Source organism: Chanodichthys erythropterus, chromosome 11 (genome assembly GCF_024489055.1).
Source record: "Chanodichthys erythropterus isolate Z2021 chromosome 11, ASM2448905v1, whole genome shotgun sequence".
Lineage (NCBI taxonomy): Eukaryota > Metazoa > Chordata > Actinopteri > Cypriniformes > Xenocyprididae > Chanodichthys > Chanodichthys erythropterus.
The window spans coordinates 55,001,170-55,024,455 of NC_090231.1; the positions used below are offsets into that span (position 1 = coordinate 55,001,170).

At 37.6% G+C, this 23,286-nt stretch overlaps 1 protein-coding gene across 6 annotated transcripts in view; it reads right to left on the reverse strand.

Moving 5' to 3' along the window:
- Positions 1-22,467, reverse strand: part of csnk1g1 (casein kinase 1, gamma 1) — a 63,896-nt gene extending 41,429 nt beyond the window's left edge. For 5 of the 6 annotated variants that reach the window (XR_010896382.1, XM_067400088.1, XM_067400087.1 and 2 more), the window contains exons 1-4: positions 22,283-22,467; positions 12,908-13,221; positions 10,046-10,086; positions 8,402-8,471 (exon numbers count right to left, since the gene is read on the reverse strand). Coding sequence is in view for 5 of the 6 variants with exons in the window: in XM_067400088.1 (XP_067256189.1) it covers positions 8,402-8,471; positions 10,046-10,086; positions 12,908-13,085 (289 nt within the window). In the remaining variant the exon portion in view is untranslated. Of the gene's footprint in view, positions 1-8,401; positions 8,472-10,045; positions 10,087-12,907; positions 13,222-21,870; positions 21,990-22,282 lie in introns of those variants that run through there. The other variant, XM_067400085.1, reaches the window with a different exon arrangement.
- Between the last annotated feature and the right edge of the window lie 819 nt (positions 22,468-23,286).

The following is a 23,286-nucleotide window of genomic DNA, read 5'->3' on the forward strand; positions in this document are numbered from 1 at the left end:
AAACATCACTAAATCTAAAGGTAAACAAAGCAAAGGTTTTAAGGATTATGACTGACAAGGAATGAACCGCATTTCATTTATCTGGTACAACGTGCTCCTGGAAGACAACATAACGTCACGTAAACAGACATACCTGGGTTTAAGCTCAAAGCAAGATCTGAATCTCTAGGGAAAATATCAAGGCAACTGACAAAGCCTGTTATGTAAATAGATTTCACTATTGCATATACAGGGCTGTGTTTGTGCATTATGAGGATTCCTAACAACAGAAAAACCACTACAGTGAAGAACAAATACAGACTGAATCAGTCTGCCCTAAATAACGCACTAACATTATCTCGTAACCCGCCATCATGAACCAAACGTTAAATCCAGACTAAATCGTGCTATGCAGGAGGAAGGGGAGAATCACAAAGAGGAGGCCGAGACTCTCCCCCCTCCATCACCCCATCCCCCCCATACATAAAGCATGAGCTGAGAGCTCAGCAGGTGGGCCCAGCGGAGGCAGACACATACAGCACCTCCTCCACGGAGGCTACGCCTGTGAGATGCTCTTTATACTATGGCAGGGGGGAAAATCTGATTCACCGGGACATCATGATGCTTTTTCAAATCGATTTGCATTAAAGCAGAAAAATGCATCATTTTAATGATTTTCAATCATTACTGAAAGCATAACAGGATCATATGATTGCAGATAAATGGCAATCAGCCACATCAAATTCAGGTTTCACACACCTTGAGTAATAAATGCATGACTTTGCAGTTGTTCGTGGATAAATGGTTTACTAGATACGGACTGTTAATCAATTTATAGAGTCACAAAAAGGATTTTTTTCCCCCTTTGACACCAGGTTAATGTTAAAAAATAATTACATTTAGAGACTATGTCAAACAGAAAAATGTATAGGTTTCAATAAACATTTAAGTTTTTTAAATTTTCAACACACACAAACACACGTGCATATGTATATGAAGCGATACAGCTATAATCATAGATTTAAACTCAAATGCGCTTTGAGCTGAGCATAATAAAATATTTATATGGACATGGAAATGTCCATAAATAAGATTTTATTCATTTCTATAACTTTTCTAGGCAAAAGTTCAATACTATTTTTTTTAAATGTGCTCTCACTGATGGAGGTGCAGCATTCGTAATAATCGATAATGAAACTCGTCGACTATTTTCATCACTGATTTTTAGCAATTAGTCATTACAATCCTAATTCTCATTAATTGATAAGGGGTGAAGGTCAAAACACTGGCACTCTTGTCATGTTGGGAATAACTTTATTACTGTAATAATTTTGTAATAAAACAACAACAACAAAAAAAGGTTTACAAAAAGGCATACACCCAGTTTCAAGATTCCTGGAATATGAAGAATTTCTCCCAGTAGCCATGATGGGCAGAAATAAGAGGACTGACAGTATGTAAGAGCTTGCAGTCATGCCTGGGGGAGGGTAGACCTCTGGGGTCGGGTTGCACAGTAGAGAACGTAAGGGGAAGCACATCCTCAGGATTTCACGCTACAGTCACAATAGCATCTCCTTCACCTGACCACCCAGCATGCCTCACTTCCTTTTGGTCCTTTCTTTTCGGGGTCTAGCAAACAAACATGCTCCCCAAGAAATGGAAACAATAGCCTGATTCTAGATTAAACGTGCTTGGGTGTTACATAGTTCTCATTTTAAAGTTACCATCAAAATTGATCAAATTGACAATTATTGTTTATGGAATATTGCAGTATTTTTATAATATAAGCCCTTGTAATCTTTAACAGGGCTCCAGACTAACATTTGAGAGCAGTAGCACCGGTGCCACTAAATTCTGCTGGTGCCAGCACCTGATTTGGTAGCGCTGGAGGAATTTTTAATAATAAAGTTAATTTAATCCTAAAATTACTATTGCTCTGCATTAATAAGTGCAGTTACAAATATAGTACATGTTTGTTCGAGGTCAGCAAAGCACTGACCTTGTGAAGGTATATTTACATAAATGTAAATATACTACTCTTATTAAATGTACCATTGTTCTTCTTTAGTACCATACTGAACTGACTGACAGCTTCAGTAATGTTTATTTATTTTATTTTTTTTAAATAAAAGTATTTGTTTGCCATGAAGTGTTAGTTTCCAATATAGTTAAAGGGTTACTTCAGGATTTAGCATTAAGCTTTATATTAGTAGAATACCACTAGTATTTTCGAATTAGCGTGCTTTCCCCCTTTATATCAGCCCGAGATGAGAGATTTATGCATTTTTATTCTGTAAAAAAGCCTCCGATGACGCAAAAATCGTCATTTTGCGTCATCGGAGGCTTTTTTGGCCAGAGGCTTAAAACTACAGCCAGTAATAGCAGGTAGTTCCGCATTTTTTCACCACGCCCATACATATGCGCGTTTGAGGTTACTCACGGACATAGATCAAAGATTTTATCAAAAGTGGGTGTCAATTATATTTAAGCTTACAGTAATTAACTTTATTTTGTCTGCACTACATCAGTGGTTCATCTCGCAAATTTGTCGGTCTCTGCAGTCATCTCAACCAATACAGCAACAGGCTTTTGTGGTAACGTTAGCATAAAAAGATAAATAAACTCAGTTTTACAGAACAGAGGTTTTACTTTGATAACAGTCAACTTATATGCAACTTATATGTAGTTGTCTATCTAACGTTACTTTGCTAAGTTTGCAGTTTTACTGCTATCTACAACACTACATATAGGCTACTGTGTTATCAGTCTAGTATCAGCGAGTCTTACCTCTGGGCGAATACGCTTAGTACCAGATGCCCAGGCTGTTCGTCCTCTGGGAAAGTGAATATAGATGGTATCGCGGTGTCCTTCAGAATGGTTCTCTTCATTGCAAAGATATTTGGTTCGTAGTCCTCGTGCTTGAAATGGAGACTACATATTCTGCGTTTTTTTAGGTTTTCTATAACGGTGTCATCTCCAAACTTCGGGTGTTTGATGGTCCGCAGCCACTGTTTACATCGCTCCAAATCTTTAACTTAATCAGAAAATGGAAACTTACTTGTCCTTTCCTGGTTTTGGGTGTACATCCAGGTACAAAGCAATTTGGCACCATTTCGCTGTAAATGTATGAACTAACTCACGATTTATTTGTTTGAATTTTCCTGAATGCCGCCTGTAACCGATAGGTATGGTTTGGGCGTGGCCTCGCAAGGGCAGCAAAACAAGTGCATTCTGGGAGTTGTTGTCTTTCATCCACATTAGTCAAAAATACATTTTCTGCCTTTTCGCAGTCTAGAAAGCTCCAAATTCAAAAATAATTTCACATTTCTACTACATAAATGACCAATTTTAAATACACATTCATCTTTCCAGGGGTGAAGTACCCCTTTAAACTTTTAGCTTTACAAATTAACATATTAAAAATGACATGAAAATTCAGTAAGAGATCTGAAGTGCTGGAACAATTGTGAAGCACTTGAAAGAAAGTGCTTGAGAAAGTGCTTTCATTCTCAAAAGGTTGTACAAACCCTGAGATGAATAATACAAAAAAAAAAAAAAAAAAAATCAACATTTGACTATTTCTGCCACAATACCATGGTTACAGTTAGCACTGCTTTATTAAATCCGTGGTGAATGTTAGTGATTTGTGGACTAAAAAGCCTTCTATAACTATCACATTCATGGCACAATATTTCCCCTTGTTTGAACTGATATGTATGGTTTATAACAGAATTCTACGCTGAATTTGAATGCTTCCCAATAGATCTCAGAGTGATGTTATTAATTCTGCGGTGAATTCAAACACTTTCTCACTGGATATCCAAGCGCTGTGTAGTAACAGTGTCAACAGACCCATGAGTGCCTGTTCTGAGCTCGCGCTGCACTATCATTGCTTCGAGCTGATAAACGGTCCACGTAGCGCAGCTCAAACGAGTAGTTTGGGACGACATAAGGGTGAGTAATAAATGACAGAATTTTCATTTTTGGGTGAACTACCCCTTTGATAAAAATAACTTCCCCTCTCTTTTGCAGGAGCAACTTGTCAGTCACAGATCAACCAATAGCAAACCACAATAGAAGTAAGGTGCAGTCATACAGTTTGGATATGAACACAAGCTGCTTTTAAAAGCCATCTCTATAAAACAATGTCTGCTGTTGTATCCCAGCAGCCTCTCTGAGGGCTCAGGACTTCAGAGTTTATGTGGGACCCTGCTGATTTGGTACTCCAGCGTGGTGCTCAAGGAGCCGAGCAAGGCACCGGTGTAGAGTTACACAAGCTCGGCTACCAGGCAGTTTAATCAGCGGACTGCTTTTCAGACGTCATACGATAACAGCGCTAAGTGAACATCCTGGAAACGCTCGTGGTCAGAGTGCCACCATTCCTGAAGTGCTGATTCATCACTGAGACACAAACCCTGCTGGAGGACATGTACAGAGCAGCATGGACCGCATGCTGTCCCAGATACAGCGCAGGAAGAAAACTTATACACAGCAAAAAGACATCCACATGCACACACATCTCTGCATATAACAGCAGAGTGGCAGACCTATAGGCTTACACAGGGGTTTACTGAGATGCTCATATAGCTAGCTGTGCTGTGTGCTGAATTATTGATCAGTTTCTGCTGCTGCCACCCTTTTCCTGTCTTTTCTGGCCTAACAAGCCACTGAACTACATTCAAGTACACATATCATTACAAACACACCCGCTTGAGTTCTACTTCAAATGCAAGTAGGGCTCAGCAATACATTTATGATTGTATGGTTTTGTTGGTGATATGGAGAGAGAAAAAAAATCCTTAATATCTAGTGACAGATCTGGTCAAAAATGAAAAATCTTTTATCAATTACTTGCCCTCAAACCACGACCGTTTAAATGCCTTAGTCTTTTGAACACCACTGTTTGTAGGGTATGTAGAGGTTCAACACTTTTGAATGGGTAGTGCATTATCAGCCCTAATTCACCTTGTTCTGTCTTAGGGCCGTGATACATCAAGCTGGCATGTATTGGCTCAGGACTTTGTGGAGGTGATAGTGGAGTTCACTGTAATACAGTTCTCTTCACAGACACTAATGTAATCAGCTGTAATGGCTGACAAATTAGCCTTTTTTCAGTTCAGTTGACTGAGAAGCATTTGCCTTGACACTAATTTGCCGGCTCCACATTTTTTAATCATGTCACTGCATAATTACATTTCCTTTGGCAGATTAAAAAGCTCTGCAATTTCAAAATTCTAGCCAACGTTATAATAATATCCAATCAGTGATTAGCACTTAACATGACAACATTTTACCACTACCGGTCCATTTTTTTTAAAGTCCCTTATGCTCACCAACAGTAAAAACAGTTACATTGTGAAATTCTCTATTTGAAATTTTTATATATATATATATATATATATATATATATATATATATATATATATATATATATATATATATATATATATATATATATATATATATATATAATGTGTGTGTGTGCTCGCACAGAAAACAACGCGCAAGTTTCGAATTTTGTTCTTTTGTGTCTTCTTGCACTCAAATGGTTTAAAATCACTTGAATGTTTAAATTGACAGGACCTAAAATGCATACAAATGATAAACTTTCGCTCTTCGCTCATAGCTGCGAAATTTCGCTCATAGTTAAACTATGCAGTTAATCAGACAATCATGTGCATTTTTGAACTGTGGTGTCTGCTTTGTATGGATCAACCATGATCCCTATACTTGACGTCACACATCTTCACACATTTCACTTTTGATCAGTGTAGTGCCACCATGCATTAAAATATATATATATTAAAGCAAGGATGCACTACACTGATCAAAAGTGAAAACAAAATCATTTATAATATTACAAAATATTGCTATTTCAAAATAAAATATAAATTAATTAAATGTTCTTAAAATGTTCTATACATTATACATTTTTTGAAAAAAAGAAGAAGAAAAAAAAAATTGAGAATCCAGTATTTGAGGACAATATGCAGCATGGCCCAAAATCTCTGGAAGATATCGAAGAAAAAGTGCTTGCCAACATGACCCTGGAGAAATAATTGACATGCAAATCTACGCGGCACTTAATTCTGAATTCCCCCTTCAGATGATCTAGCCATTAAATGCAAACACAAGAAAATGGGTATACATGACAAGCCACCTTCTTGCTGACGCAGCTGCTGCTGAGGATATATATCATGCTAATAAACAGAGCATAAAGATGACTGAGAAATGACGGTGTGCGAATCTTAAGAGAGCCCAAGGCCACGCCTCCTGGCCTGTCATCATCCAGACACTGAACAGAGAATTTGCATTGTCACCAGGGCAACACCGTCATCACGCTGTTCTGTGATGCCTGAGCCGCCACTTCCTGAATCAAAGTGCAGTGCGACGTGATCAAACCTGGCAGCTATTGAACGTACAGACAAATGTTTTAGTACTAGTCTTGCCTTGATGTGGTGTCTTGATAAAAAGCAAAACCAAACTATCAAAACCACTGAGCGATCTCTGAACTATAGCAGAAGAGTGCCACATCACAGTCTAGATTTAAACAAAGGTTGAAATAGCATATATTATCATACAGATGCAAAGAGAATTAGTCCCTGCATATTAACAGCATTAAAACATCAAATTTAAAGGTCAAGAACAATATGAATTGTTAAAACAGAATAATTATTCTACACTGGACAAGCACTTGTACAAACACACTGGCAACAGCTATGTTTCCATTTCAAGGTCCAGTGTGTAATATTTAGGAGGATCTATTGATAGAAATGCAATATAATATATATATATAACTGTTTTCAGTGGTGTATAAAGACCTCACATCATGAACTATGTTTTTATTATCTCAGAACGAGTCATTTCTATCTTCATACACCGTGGGTTCCCTTACATGGTAAGTCGCCATTTTGTGCCACCATGTTTCTACAGTAGCCCTAAATGGACAAGCTGCTCTACAGAGCGTGTTTCGTCACTATGTTGTTGTTTTTCTTCTACTAACTAGCATGCAAAAAAGCTAGCTAAAGCCAGCGAATAAAACACTGACACAATGATGAACAAGTCATAATATTCGCAATAACATATCGATTTACTGTATAATTAAGTAAATATAATTTCTTATTTTATCTTTGTAAAGAAACCGTAGCTTCTCTATGTGCTTTGAAAGGGAGGGGTGAGTGGTGGACTGAGTCGCTAGATGCCACTAAAATTTACACCTTAAAGTTACGGATTAAGTTTTAAATTTGGGGGAAAAATTGTATTGGTTAAATCCTGTGTACTTAAGAGAACAAGAGTCAATTTCGGGGTACTGAGGAAAAAAAAGGAAATTGTAGCCATTACTGTTATTTATCTTTATTTCAATGAAAATAAAATATTTGCAATTTTGAGTGTGTAGACAAAACGCTTAGTAATCCAAGAATAATTTGAGATGCTATACTATACATACATATAATACATACAAGTCCAATGATATTTTCTTAATATTTAAGCATATTATAAAGCCATGACTTATGACGCACAACTAAGAATTTATAGTAACACTTCACAATAAGGTTTCATTAGTTGATATTAGTTAATAAGGCCACATTTACATTGCAGGTCTTGATGCCAAATTCCGATTTACTGTTAATCTGATTTTGTTGACAAACAGCTTACATCTTTTTAAAGTGTCCGATATCCGATATCTGCATTTACGCTATAAACTTGTGTGTAAAGATGTACTGACCCAGAAAAGCTTAGGCCGAAAAGGAAGTAAAAACTATGCAGCAAAACAGTGAGGTACGAATAGCTTACAAAAGCCATGACAATTATAAGGAACAAAATCACAATGGGTTTGACATTTTGTGAGAGCCGGCACTTCACCGAGACAAATATACAAGGGAAATCAACTGACGAATTTCTTTGTCAGAGGCACTAAATATATTTTAACATGATCTAATCATTGCTGACAAGTTCTCAATTCATCAGCCACTGGTATGCGAGGCAAAACATGAGTTTTGTAACCAGAGTGTAGATTTTCATTTAAGTTTAATATATACGCCTAGGCTCAGTTGTAAAACTAACCATCCTGTAAGATCAAAACTGAAGCTATGACTCAACATGTCAGATACTCCAGAGGGGAAAATCCTCAATCCAATACAAAGGAAACATCCTCAGAAAGCCTGCTTGGGAACTGCAGGCTTCAAAGCAAGGAAAATAACAGTAAATCCCTGTCACAAAGCCTGAGTGCAATATAAACAAAGTCATGCACCTGGATATGAAGATTAAGGCTAAATGTAGATGAGATACGCTGAGCAAACACACTGACTGAATGCAAAACTATAAAACATAGCAGATGAAAATGCCTGAGATGAATATTATTCAGGTAAACAAAAGAGATAAACACAGGGTAGAGCAGTGATGGTGTTGATTATAACCTTACCTGCACTGCCTAATGTTTTGTAGAACCGGTACTCCAAATGAAGCTGCGGGGCCCTCGATTTCACAGGTTCCTTTAGGAGTGTCACACACACACACACACAAAATAAATAAATCAATCAATTAAAACCCTTTTATTTGTTTACATTAAGTTAATTCAAAATTAAGGTTGGGATTCGAAAATCGATTTGAGGTCAGGAAACGGAAACTTGTTATAAAATTAACATTTCGATTTTCCTTATCGATTTCTGTGTGCACATTTTATTGTGATTTTAAACGATTCAAGTGCAAGAAGATGCGAAAGAGAACTATTTCCACACTTGCGCATTGTTTTCTGTGCTGTGCACATGTCCAAAGCATGCGCACAGAAAGCTGCCTCTCATATAGTGTGCAAATACTGAATTGAGCTCTTTCGTGTCTTCTTGCGCTTGAACGGACAAATACACACAGAATTCTGTCAAAATGTCCTTGTAAACACAGCTGTTTATGTCTTGAGTGAGTGTAAACAGTTGAAAAAAAAATCATGTTTATCATCTGGCAATAGTTTCAACAGATTTTTACTCGCATTTGGTGCTTTGAACAAATATAAATGAATCGATCAGCAGAATCTGAATCGCTAGAATTCAAACACCGCCCAACTCTATTCATAATATACAACAAACACGCCAACTAGCAAAACACAGTTATTTCCTCACATATGAGCAACATGTTCAAGTTATCACTTCTAATATTCTTTTAGTTTCAGGTTCCCAAAATGTCTGTCTAATATTCATTATGCTTTCTTGCTTATAACATGACTTTGAACAATCCAACCTTAAAGGGATAGTTCACCCAAAAATTTTAATTTGATGTGTATCTGCTTACCCCCAGGGCATCCAAGATGTAGGTGACTTTGTTTCTTCAGTAGAACACAAATTATGATTTTTAACTCCAACCATTGCAGTCTGTCAGTCGTAGAATACATGTCAATGGGAACATTGTCTATAAGAGTAAAAATAAACACGACAGACAAATCCAAATTAAACCCTGCGGCTCGTAACGACACACTGATGTCCTGAGACACGAACCGATAGGTTTGTGCAAGAAACCGAACAGTATTTATATATTTTTTTACCTCTAAAACACCACTATGTCCAACTGCCCTCCACATCTGGTTGGTGAGGTCTGATCGCGCTCTGACAAGGGAAGTGATCTCTCGCACTCGTTAAAGCAAAGCGCGAGACATCACTTCCGTCATCAGAACGGTGTTTTTTGAACTCACTAACCGGATGTGGAGGGCAGTTGTACATAGTGTTGTTTTAGAGGTAAAAATGATAAAAAATACTGTTCAGTTTCTCACACAAACTGATCGGTTCGTGTCTCAGGACATCAATGTGTTGTCACAAGCCGCAGGGTTTAATTTGGATTTGTCTGTGCATGTTTTTTTACTCTCATAGATTTTGTTACCATTGACATGTATTATGCGACTGACAGACGGCAACGGTAGGAGTTAAAAATCATCATTTGTGTTCTACCGAAGAAACAAAGTCACCTACATCTTGGATGCCCTGGGGTCATTTTTGGGTGAACTATCCCTTTAAGATTTTGATTCCAGGTCTGCTTCACCTGATATAATCGACTGGAAGAAAACAAACATAAATGTACTTACCAACTTTATTGCAACGTACTCATTGGTATAGAGATTCTTTCCTAGAAAAACAAAAACAAACAGAGTGACCAACTGCAACTGAAATAAGACTTTTTGAACACGAAAGCAACAATATCGACTTTTCGGCCTATACTAATGTTTTTAATGATTGGAATTCTGCCTTTATTAGATAGGAAATCTAATGGAGATTTTGACAGGAAAGTATATGTATAGAGAGGGGGGACAGGTATAGGACATGACCCAGGTTGGTTTTGAACTCTGGACCCATTAGGACAACAACAACAGCCAGAACAGTTATGAGGTTTGGTCGATAAACAGAAGTGGTAAGTTCTCTTTTGTGTCAGTTCCAAAATCTACTTATTCTGTCATCAATGCTATAAGTATGCTAAAACGGGTTTAATTATCTTAGAAAAAAAATCCATAATTCACATAATGGCTATCGCAATAGAAACATTAAAAACGGCTAAAATGCTGCAATTTCGGCCTTCAGCTTTCCTCAGATTGTTGACATGTGAGTAAAGGCATTTTAACTTTTTTGGACTTGGATTTTTTCTAAAAGTATATGTTTGAAACCCAACCAAAGAGCACCTTCTGGGAATACTTCTCAAGGTCCTTCCAGCAAGTAGCATTCCAAGATGCTTTCTTTGAAGGGTTTACCAATAGTCAGCGCTTTTTGCAATTCCTTGGTATTACATAATGGCCAATGGCCAATGGCCATCTAAAACTGACTGGTCAACTACCATTTATATTCAGCCGAGTTCAGACTGCACGATTTTCAAAGTAGTCGGGTCACTGTTCTTTTCACACTGCATGACTATCTTGGCCAGCATTCAGTCGCTGCTGTGTTCAAACTGCACGATGGCTCGGCGATAGAAGGTTTCAAACTGCATGACTTTACAATAGGAAGAATCGCCGACAACTCTGTCTGGCACGCAAACTACGTTTCACAACCAAACACACGCGAGACGTGACAAAGAAAACGCGATATCACGCGTTCAAGACCGGAGTTCTCACGTGAGACTGGTCCTTCGTTTCAATCAGCTCCCTAGTTCCCTAGGTCGTGAATCAGTATATAATGAAAGTGAATGTGGCTGATACCCTCATCAGTGCCCTGACTACTGAACTAGGGAGCTGATTGAGACACACGGTGGGATTATTATTAAAAATAGTAGTCCGCAAGAAGCTTGAAATATGAATTGCCTGTGCGCTGATTTGCAGCGAAAACAACATAAATAAAAGAAGAATATGGAGGAGGAAATGTTTGGGGAGACTGTGGATTGTGTGTTCTGCAACGACAGTTGGAACTAAATACATAACTTTTCAATGTGCTGCTGTTGCGGATGGTCAAGCAAATGTTTGTGCTTTGTTTCTGTTTGATAGAATTGTAATGTTTATCTGAAAAGAAGCCATGCCTGCTGGTATTGTGGTCTATAACTCCTCCCCGAACTCCCCGCTGCTCTGTAACTCGCTCTCTCATTGGCTGTCGGTCATCGCCGATGTAGTTTTCAGTCAGAACACTTTTCACAGCAGGATTTTGAATCGCCGACTCTCTCATATCGCGTCTTTGCTCATTCACACTGCGTGATTGTCACTCGCGTGAACGAGCACCGATTTGCCTGTGATTTCTGGCATTTGTCGCCGATTTCTCAAAACCTGTCGGCGAGCCAAAATCGGGGCTAAAATCGTGCAGTCTGAACTCGGCTTTATATGTATAAAAAAAACACTTCTACATGTATTAAAACATTACAGAATAAAAGATGGATAGAACAGAATTTCCTAGCATACAAAGAGTATAACATTTGAAGTTCTGTTATTATCAGCTTCCAATATCATCCTGATGAGGGCTTTTCATACTGCACTTAATCCTAGGTTATCATCCTTCTAAACCTCACTTTTTACCCCGGGTAATTTAGAAGCGGGTTTAGCACCACATTTACCAGGGGTTATGATGAAACCCTACTCTGGATTAGGGTTTGTACCACGGTTTCAGTGTTAACCCCGCATTGCGGTGCCAAATTTGTGCAGTGTGAAATGATGCGGTGTTAAAATGTTACAGCTGGATGCTTAGCAACAGACAGCCAATTGCGTGCCTCAACTGCTTGTTGTACAAACAGTTCAAGGGGGAAAATGTCAAATGGTGACAGAAGAGCCAAGAATTGGAGTGAAGAGGAGACCGTTTCATTCTTACATTTATAGTCTAAAAAGTCCATTCAGGATAAACTTGATAGTACAGTTGGTAATATGAGGATGAACAATGCTACGGCCTTTATAAAAACTTTTCGTGTGCAGCGTTCAAACAATCAGTGACACTGACATACCAAATATGGAAATAAGATTGTTAACCCAGAGTTTAGGAATGTACAGTGTGAAACAGCAGCTTATGAATACCCAGGATTAATTGTTAACCCCAGGTTAATTATGAGCAATGTGAAACGTGAAGCATGTTCATGAAATATTGTGCAGGCCAGGCTTGAATCTGTCTTAAAAGCTAAAGTATGTAATTTTTTCCCTCTTTGTTTGAACCTCCCAACCTCAACAAGTTCAACTCAACCGATAGCATGATTCTGGGGCGGAGAAATCTGTTTGTTTAACTAATGGATCAGGGATGTGTGTTCTAGGAATCCTCTTTGAAAACATTAGTTTTGCAATTCAATTTGTTGACACTAGAGCACAAATTACACACTTTGGATTTAAGGACGTTTCACATGACCCAGGTCAATGTTCCCCAATAGACTCACTAATGATGGTGATCTCAGGCTCCTGAGATCCACTCCTGCTTGGCACCACTAAGCAAATAAATTCACCCCAGGTTGCTCCGTAGAGACTTTTGCGAACAATTAAGACATTAATGGCTTTCCTTACCGAGCTTCAGCTCTCCAAAGTTGCCACAGCCAATCTTCTTTCCAACTCTGAAGTTTGGTCCCACCATGAGGACCCCAGAGGACGCAGAGCTGGAGGGCCGCGAGTGCCCGCTACGCCCCTGGGCCACTTTACTGCTCCTCACCGGCCTCTCACCCTCCTTCTCTCTGGGGTGATCCATGACTGCGGCGCCGGAGGCACAGAGATCCAGACGAACCAGGCCGGAGCCCAAAGCAGACAGCTCAGGCCAAAAGAAAACTCATGGGACGACGGCTGTTGGCACCGCTGCCGCTGAACCATTCACTGCTGCCAGCACACTGAGGGGGAGAAACATGCAATCTGAGTATGTTTTACACCTCTGAGACAATTAAAATGTGTAATCAGTAAATTATTTCATTAAATCATGAAATGACCACTGTATTCTTACAACAACAAGTTCAACACTAACAAAAGCTAAAATGTTTCACTTTGAATGCCAAAATTCAACACTAATGAATTTTCAGTTCAATGATTCCTGCACTGCACTGGGCTACTGTAAAGAAAAAGCTAAAGAAATTATATTTTACCAGTGGTTATCTTGGTAAAACAGGCTTGAGTTTCCTTTCATCAAGGGGTGGAATAATCAGTCAGCTATAGATAATCACAACACCTTTCTAATCACAGCACATTTGGCCAACAGTGAGAGCACAGGTATGTTGCTAAATATGTATGCCAAAATTTCATCTTTTCTTAGAATAGAAATTTGCCTTTTTGTCCCCTTATAATCTGATCTAGATTGTATCAATAATAATAATTGTAATATTTGTAATTAACTTGGACAGCAATCATTTTACTAATTATTATTATTAGGGATGTACAGAAATGTTGCCTACCAAACATTTTTGGCCAGAACAGCCATTTTAGCTTTGTTTTGGAGGGCTGAAATCAATAGGGCTGCCCCCTAAGGCCGTGTGTCCACCTAAGCGTTTTTTCCAGCTTCGAGCGTACTTTTTCAATTGTTTTCAATGGGAGCGCCGCGTTTTTTAAACGCCGAGAGCGTAACGAGGCACTGAGCGTGTTTTTCACGCTCAAGCGCTGAGAGCTGAGCGTTTTTTACTGGTCGCCTCGAGTTGAAGAATGTTCAAGTTTGAGTAAAACGCTGCGTTCATCACTGTCACTTTTTAGCCAGCCGTCAAATCAGAATGGAGGAGGGGCGGGACAAATACAACTCCGACCAACTGTCACACTCTTGCTGTACAGCGACATCAACAAACAGAAACAAAATGGATGAGAAATTAATATTGCTGCTCTTCGAAAATACATAGCAAAGTAATTTCACATTGTGTCAACATTTTAAGTCTGAAACAAATTACCTGCAAAATCAGTTATAAGTAACAGTGCCGCGGATATTCCGTATCATAGCAACAAAGAGTCTCAACGGAAAAAAACGCTGCGCTGCAGAAGCGCTCTCAAGCGCTCACAGACGGGCGTTTTAAGCAGAGCGCCTAGCGTTTTCAGCTGGCTAAAAACGCTCTGGTGTACACACGGCCTAATAGTCGACTAACCATTAGTCGATGAAAAGAGGCTCAGACAACCAAAAATGGTATTAGTGGTTTAGTCGCAGAAGAAGAAAAAAAAACTTCGCAGGAAGTGGCGAAATCACAGTCTGTGACAGACAGATTGTTAACGGCAGGAAATCCAAATATTTGCCTGATAATTCATCATTCATCAACCTCAAATATGGCTTATAACTTGAAACATGTAAGTAGTTGCACTTGCAACTTTACAAGTCCGCTCGCTCTAACGTTAACCTAGATAAATGTGCGCTTTTATTTGGCGCATATCAAAGTGTTTGTGCGAAGAGTGTGGTTACTGCATGACATGGAGGCGCCGGTGCGATCACTTGCATTTAACTTAAAATACTCCATCTTTAGTCATACAGATAAGAACAATCCAACATACGAAACTGTAAATGGTTTGCTTTTATTTCTGTAAACTCACAATAACAAAACGTTGTGCTTTTGTAAAAATGAGAACAAACAGAATGCCGCTTTCTGCCGTCTCAGTCTCAAGTGAACTTGAGTGTGTCACAAAAATGAATCGAAACTCAGCAAATACTTGCCACACAGACATGAGAAATGTATCTAAGGAAAACTTGAAGTGTCTACTTTTAAATGAACGGATTCAAATCTAAAACAAATATTCTCAGATTATGTAATCCGTATGAAACGTGTCCACTGCTGCAGAGATGACGAATCCGCATCATTGACTTAAAGGGTTAGTTCACCCAAAAATGAAAATAATGTCATTACTCATCCTCATGTCGTTCTACACCCGTAAGATCTTCGTTCATCTTCAGAATGAAAATTAATATGTTACTGATGAAATCTGATGGCTCAGTGAGGCCTCTATTGAGAGCAAAGCCATTGAAACTCTCAAGATCCATAAAGGTACTAAAAACATATTTGAAACAGTTCATGTGAGTACAGTGGTTCTATCTTAATATTATAAAGCGATAAGAATAGATTTGTGAGCCAACAAAAAACACAACAAAAAAAAACATTTTCAACAATATCTATATGGGCCATTTTCAAAACACTGCTTCTTCCGTTTCGAATCAGTGATTCGGATCTCCTATCAAACGGCTAAACTGCTGAAATCCTATTCACTGTTTCGATTCGTAAAACAGATATTGTTGAAAAGTCATTATTTTGGGGGGGGGGTTTTGGCACACAAAAAGTATTCTTATCGCTTTATAATATTAAGATAGAACCACTGAACTCACATGAACTGTTTCAAATCTATTTTTAGTACCTTTATGGACCTTGAGAGTTTCAATGGCTTTGCTCTCAATGAAGGCCATCGGATTTTATCAACAATATCTTAATTTGTGTTCTGAAGATGAACAAAGGTCTTACAGGTGCAGAACGACATGAGGGTGAGTAATAAATTACATTATTTTCATTTTTGGGTGAACTAACTCTTTAATCTTTGCAGCCGAAAACACACTATTTCACACAACACACAAATTATTAAAATATCCAGACAGTCTCCTGTTTTTTCACACCACATTCATAATCATTACGTTGGCCGGTGAACTGCTGCAAATGCTATGCGTGCGTTTGAGCGCTGATCAGGCTATGTATGATTTATATGGATTATTCATATAAATGTGCGATTAGTTGACTAATCGCTTAAATGAACCACTACTAGTAGTCTAGAAAAATAGCTAGAAATCGTGACTGAAACAGATGTTTAATCAGCACTTCTCCGATAGCATGTTTTGACTGAGTTCAGCGTCTATGTTGTGCACAACGTGGATAAGCTACAACAGTTAAACATGTCATTTGTGTGGACACTAGCTCTGGATTGACAACAGAACAATGGTTCGTACGGATCACAGATCAACTATGAACCGTTGCACCCCTAGTACAGATAGTTTGCTTTTATTTCTTTGCTTCAGACAGACAGCAAATCATAAAGTAACTTAAGTGCCTTCTGACTTCTAACGGATGGCCCTTTCACAAACAGGCCTTTTGTAGTGCCGTGTTTTCTAGATATTCTATGTGACTCTCAGGACACGCCTCAGTCTCCATAGTGTTGTGATACGTCATATTCACGTAGCGGCAGTGGTGATGAGAACAGTTTAGAGAGGAGGAATCAATCTACATATAAAATATTAGTCACAAATTATTGGTTACTTTCTAAGTAATAAAAGTATAGCTCATCTACTGATTATATATAAATAAAGTTTGAACAAAAAGGATGCTACGGTAGCAATATGAAAAATGTGTTTAACTGAAATATTGAAGGTCGGCTTGTTTATTTATTTAACAGCATACTGAGTTTATTTATTCAATTACCAAATTTTATTTTTTGATTTTGGGCTAAACTTACATGAGGGACTTTCCTACAGTACAAATGCAGCGTATCTTGTTATGCATGCACGCAGAGCACATGATGTTGTTGTTGTTTGTATAAATGTTGGCATGCAGGTCTGATCATGGATGACAGATATGGGTCACTTGCAAACTTAAAAACATCTGAGAAACAACAGAAATCATAAGTCACTAATAAGAGCATGACACTGAATTAATCAAATTCAATAAAAGAGCACCTCTGGCTACATGAATCCCAGCACAAAACATGAAAAATAAACAACAAAACCTATCAAGAAGCCTCAAAGTAGACAAAATGTTGTTGTTGTTTTTGTTTTTTTGTTTTTTAATGAATAAAGCATAGGTAAAGGCCTAACAAACAGAAGTGCTGAAGTGCTTCTTCTAACTGACCTATATCACATACAGGTCTATTGTTCCTCATGTCAACTGCATGCATCTTGTGCATGCTAAACAATAGTGGTTGAGATTCAACAAAAGAAAAGCCCATAAGTGTGCATATGTTTTTTGACGTATTTCTAACGCCCACGCACGGCATCATTATTGGTGATTATCGGTGATGCAGCACTAATGCAATATGCTGTATCCATTAGAAGTCTCATCTCAAATCATTAACCTTTTGAAAAGAGATTAGCTCAGGAGGAAGCCGGGCATCAGGGAGGGATTCCTATTGTGACACAACCAGTGAGGAAATGCTTCCCTGAATCCCTGAGTAAGACTCAGGTATTTGCCGAGGTTAAATCTTCAACATCTAAATTCAAAACCAATGGTTGAGTCAGAATCATCGAATCCAGAAGACAATACAGATACATCTGAAACATATAGATTAGGGGTGTCACGAGATCTCGCGAGACTAAAGTGTGACGAGATTTCTCGTAGAGGCGAAAAGTAGTCTCGTGATGTTGCCATGACAGAGTGTTAGGATGATTAGGAAAGAATATGCCACCGCTACGTTTACATTACGCCTCCACTGTCCTTTTGCTTTGTGTTTAAATAAAAAACATTTAATTAAGTTGGATAACGGGTGCGCCGCTCCATATTTAAAGAGTACGCGCGATCGCTGAAAGTGAAAGTAAACGTGCGAGCACATTCAAACGTGATTTCAAAACCCCGCATTTTGAAAGCGGCTCCCTGATGAATGCAAGTATCTTCCAATATGAAAGCTATTTTAGGCTGGGCAGCGTAAGTTGTAACCATCTCTTAGCTCTTTATCAAAGAAAAAGTTGGTCTTATTTGCACTTTGAATATTGAGAGAGTACGATTATGGTTGCACTTATTGTAAAGTGTTACCATAAAAATGAATAACAGTTTTCTCTTAATCTTATTAAGCACAAACAGTAAGGTTTCATTTGTTAACATTAGTTAATGCACTGTGAACTATCATGAACTAACAATGAATTACTATTTTTATTAACTAACATTATCAAAGATTAATAAATACTGTAGCAAAGATATTGCTCATTGTTAGTTGATTTTGGTTAATACATTAATGTTAATAAATGAGACCTTATTGTAAAGTGTTACCATTTCTATTTATACTATTTTTATTTCTATGATCAGTTTGTGGAAAGGAGTTCAGTTAGGAGGACAAAAGTTGTAGAAGCTCATAAATCATGTACAGTAAGATCTGAAGAGACTGAAATCATAAAGAGAAGTCAGTCAGTTGAGTTTGTGGCAAAACCTTTTACAGTGCTTGAGTATTGTTGTGTTTTCCTGCATATGATAATTCTTACTCAGAAAGTAGAACTGAATGACATTCATTATAAGATGATTAGTTAAAACATTTCAAACACACCTGCAGAATATTTTTTCTAGTCATGTATTTCGCCATTGAGGATTTCTTAAAAATAGTGTGTAAAAATCTTGTCTCGTCCCGTCTCGTCTCGTGAACTCAGTCTCGAGTCTCGTCTCGTGAGATACCCGTCTCGTCACACCCCTAATATAGATTGATTTAAGGCCTGTTCACACTCAGAACAATACTGATTTTAAAAAAATGCGTCCACACCAACAGTTCATAATTGTCTGTCTATAATGCCCGTTCATGATAACTAAATAATATAACATTTTAATTGTTGTTCTAATACTATAAGAACAGAGAAGTCCACACCACAACTACAACAATGACAACACAGAGGAACAATATAGGTGGAATCACTTACAGGGCGATTTTTTGAGCTGATTAACAAACACTGACAGCCAATCAGAATCAATTCAACTTTAAAGAGCTCGAGCATTTAAAAGGCACAATATGTACGATTTTTATTAAAATATCCAAAAACCACTAGAATAGTGTTATATATTTTGTTGACTTGTGTACTTACATCTCCAAATATTTCCAAGAATGTTTAAAGGTGCCATCGAATGTTTTTTTACAAGATGTAATATAAGTCTAAGGTGTCTCCTGAATGTGTCTGTGAAGTTGCAGCTCAAAATACCCCATATATTTTTTTTTTATTAATTTTTTTAACTGCCTATTGAGGCATAATTAGAAATGCGCCGATTCAGGCTGCGGCCCCTTTAATTACTCGCGCACTCCGCCCCCTCCCGAGCTCTCAACTCTATCACTGCATAAACAAAGTTCACACAGCTAATATAACCCTCAAAATGGATCTTTACAAAGTGTTCGTCATGCACCATGCTTAATCGCATAAGTATGGTATTTATTCGGATGTTTACATTTGATTCTGAATGAGTTTGATAGTGCTCTGTGGCTAAAGCTAACATTACACACTGTTAGAGAGATTTATAAAGAATTAAGTTGTTTATGCATCATACAGACTGCAAGTGTTTAAAAATGAAAATAGCGACGGCTCTTCTCTCCGTGAATACAGTAATAAACGATGGTAACTTTAACCAAATTTAACAGTACATTAGCAACATGCTAACGAAACATTTAAAAAAGACAATTTACAAATATCACTAAAAATATCATGATATCATGTCAGTTATTATTGCTCCATCTGCCATTGTTCGCTATTGTTCTTGCTTGCTTATCTAGTCTGATGATTCAGCTCTGCACAGATCCAGATGTTAATATTGACTGCCCTTCTAATGCCTTGAACATGAGCTGGCATATGCAAATATTGGGGGCGTACATATTAATGATCCCGACTGTTACGTAACAGTCTGTGTTATGTTGAGATTCGCCTGTTCTTCGGAGGTCTTTTAAATAAATGAGATTTATATAAGGAGGAGGAAACAATGGAGTTTGAGACTCATTGTATGTCATTTCCATGAACTGAACTCTTGTTATTCAACTATGCCAAGGTAAATTCAATTTTCGATTCGATGGCACCTTTAAATCCAGAAAAATAAGCAATTTTAACCAGGACACGAACCGTGTCATCTACCAATAACATCATACCCACGTTACCCTTATTTTCCGGTTTTATTTTGTAGAAACCATGCAAATACCAAATATGCTTTAATATATTATGCGTTTTATTATAAAGGTGAATAACTATTTGGATACGTTCATCGACAGAAAACTAATCATGTTATATAGCTCAACACGTTTAGTCTTATTGTTTAAATCTCGTTTTCTTGATTTTCCGCGAGTTCCATGCTTTACCATGCCTCAACAGTAATACAATAATACAGTAATACAGCATTCTCTCCATCATACAATGTGTTTTAAAATGAATTGCATGCAATTTAGCAATACAAGCCATCCAGCATTTATTAATATGATATTCTAATATCGAACAAGTTGCAGTGTGCAACAGTGTCTCACAGCAAACGCCAAGTGAACGCACAGAGTAACGTTATAACAATTTAACACATTCAAATGTATCTAATATGATCAAACAGCACTGCTTTACCCCACATATGCTTGACCGGAAGCAGCATCTCTAGCTGTGAATCGTGCTCGTCTCTCATTAGCAATCGCTAATGAGTCACTTCCCCGATTCTTTTCCACCGGCTGTGAGGTGAAGATGAGATTCCGCACTCAATCTCGGCATCACAAAGCATCGACTTTGTTTTGAATAGGTGAACTCTAGCAGTGAAAAATTACATATTGTGCCTTTAAAGCAGCAGATAACAGAACTATAGCTTATAATACATTGAAAATGATCGTCCTTTGGTGTGGGCGCAAATATAGTTTGCGCTATAGTTAACGTTCTTGATGTGAACGTGCCTTTAAAGTCAGGTGGATTCTGATTGGCTCAAAGTTTTGTTGTGTAAGTGATTCCAACGATATTGTTCCTTTGCGCCGTTGTTATTGTTGTGGTGCGGACTTCCCATTTCTCAGAGAATTATAACAATATTAAAACTGTACAGTTACTGTACATGCCTGGTTTCTGATCATTAAAACATTAAATCATTACCATTCTTGGAGAGCCTTTATTCAGTTATTTCTAACATAAATTAGCCATAAAGATTCCTAAATATTGAAAACACGCATACAACTCTTGTCTGTAGTCAAGCTACAATCACAATGTTACAACCTAAATTAACATATTAAGCAAATTTCTTTCTTCTGCTGAACACAAAAGACGATATTTTGAAGAATGTTTGTATCCAAACAGTTGTGGGGTACCACTGACTCGAATTGTTTTTCAATACTATGGAAGTCAATGGTGCCCCACAACTGTTAGGTTACCCATATTCGTAAAAATATCTTCTTTTGTGTTCAACAGAAGAAATAAATTCATACAGGTTCGAAACAACTCGAAGGGGAGTAAATGACAGAATTTTCATTTTTGGTTGAACTATCCCTTATATTAGGAACTGACAGCCACAAATGTATAAATTAAAGATGCAATGAAAGTGAGTAGCAACTAAAGCTATAATTCTGGCTTTTGTGCTCTGCAGAAAAAGTAATACTGATAAAATTGTAATTTTTTGGGTGAACTAGCCCTTTAAGTTCGCATCTTTCCCCAGAGTCTCTTATGTGTGTGTAATGGATTCTCCAATGGCCCACAGTAAAGACAAAAGCCTTCAAAAAAATTGTAGTAGTAGTAATATTAAATATAAACAAACAAATAAACATAACTTTAAATATTAAACAACACCTGTATTCGTACATTTAATATAATAAAATAAACGTAAACAAAATAGAAAGTAAATAAATAAATAAAGCAGTCTCACGACATTGAATGAGCTTTCCTCCTCCTCCTGCGGGCCAGAAACCTCAATGTTCAATGTTCAGTCCCTTAACAGGAAGGAGGAACACGATAATTCACAAATCACCTGCCAGCTGTCTGTAAAACCGATATATTTAACTGATTTCTTGATAATCAATCGAGCTGGTCAGATATCGATCCACATCACATCCATGGAGTTATTCATTTCTGTCGCTAATATGAGCCACAGGGCGAGTCGTGATGCGCAGTTATTGTTCAAACACTGAATACAGATCACAGCCTCAATCGATCAGTCAAGATTAGCGTTCATTATAAGCAGGATTACCGGTCAGCTAACCGATATGAACTAATGGAGCTAACAGCCTGACAAACACCTTTAGCTCGCTAGCTATAGCAGCCTTATTTCTTTCACTCACTTCCACGATGAACTTCGCCAGAGGCTTCAGGGGGGAGATGGATACTGAGATACCAGCGTCTGTAGATTAAATGACACCTTTTCTGAATTAAATCAATGTTGATATCCCGCTACCCGCTTTTCCTCCTTTCTTTACTGTTCCTGCAAGTAACGTGAACCTTTCGCTGTCGCCAATGACTTCCGCTCTCGGACTCTAAGGAGATTTCAAAACAAAAGTCCCTGCGATCACTGGGGTCATTCCTGTTGAATTTTGTAACGTTTAAACAGCCAGTGTTGTCGTTTATATATATAACAAATTATACCAGACTTTCAGATATATACTGTGGTTAAGCACTTTTTAAATATAGCTTGATTATTTACGCAGAAATTAAGGGCTAAAGTTAGCTATTTCTCAGCACTCAGGTTGTTAACATGAAATCATTGAACATCTTATGGAATTTTATAATATAATTTCTGCAAGATTTTTGTAATTTTGTCTAACAGGGTAAGATAAAAGTGACATAAACATGACAAAATTACAGAATTTATAAAATCTGTTGCTCTGCCAAAAACAAATCTTATTTTGGACTAATTGAATATTAATTTCCTGTCATAATCTCATATCAATTATCTCTTGTTATTAGCAGCACTGGAGTTTGAGACATTAAATGAAGAGACCAAACTTTACAGACTTTTATTGGTGTTTTATACAGGCGCCTCTACAAGTTAATGTTGTGTGTAGCACCTCCTGGAGGATAAATAAATATTAAGAAATGGTACATACTGTATGAATAATATTTAGAAGGTAGTAACAATTATTCTTTACAAACAATTGGAGAATTTACTTCTTGTATTATGTTGCAGGGCAAAGATTTCACAAGTTTTGGATGTAATGGTATTTTCTTACGCTCCCTTCTTCAATCCAAAAGTATGCTGTTACTACTCGCTGGAATTCTCTATTAAAAAAATATCTTGATTGGAGTAAAATTTGGATGACACCTCATAAATATTGCATCACAAATAAAG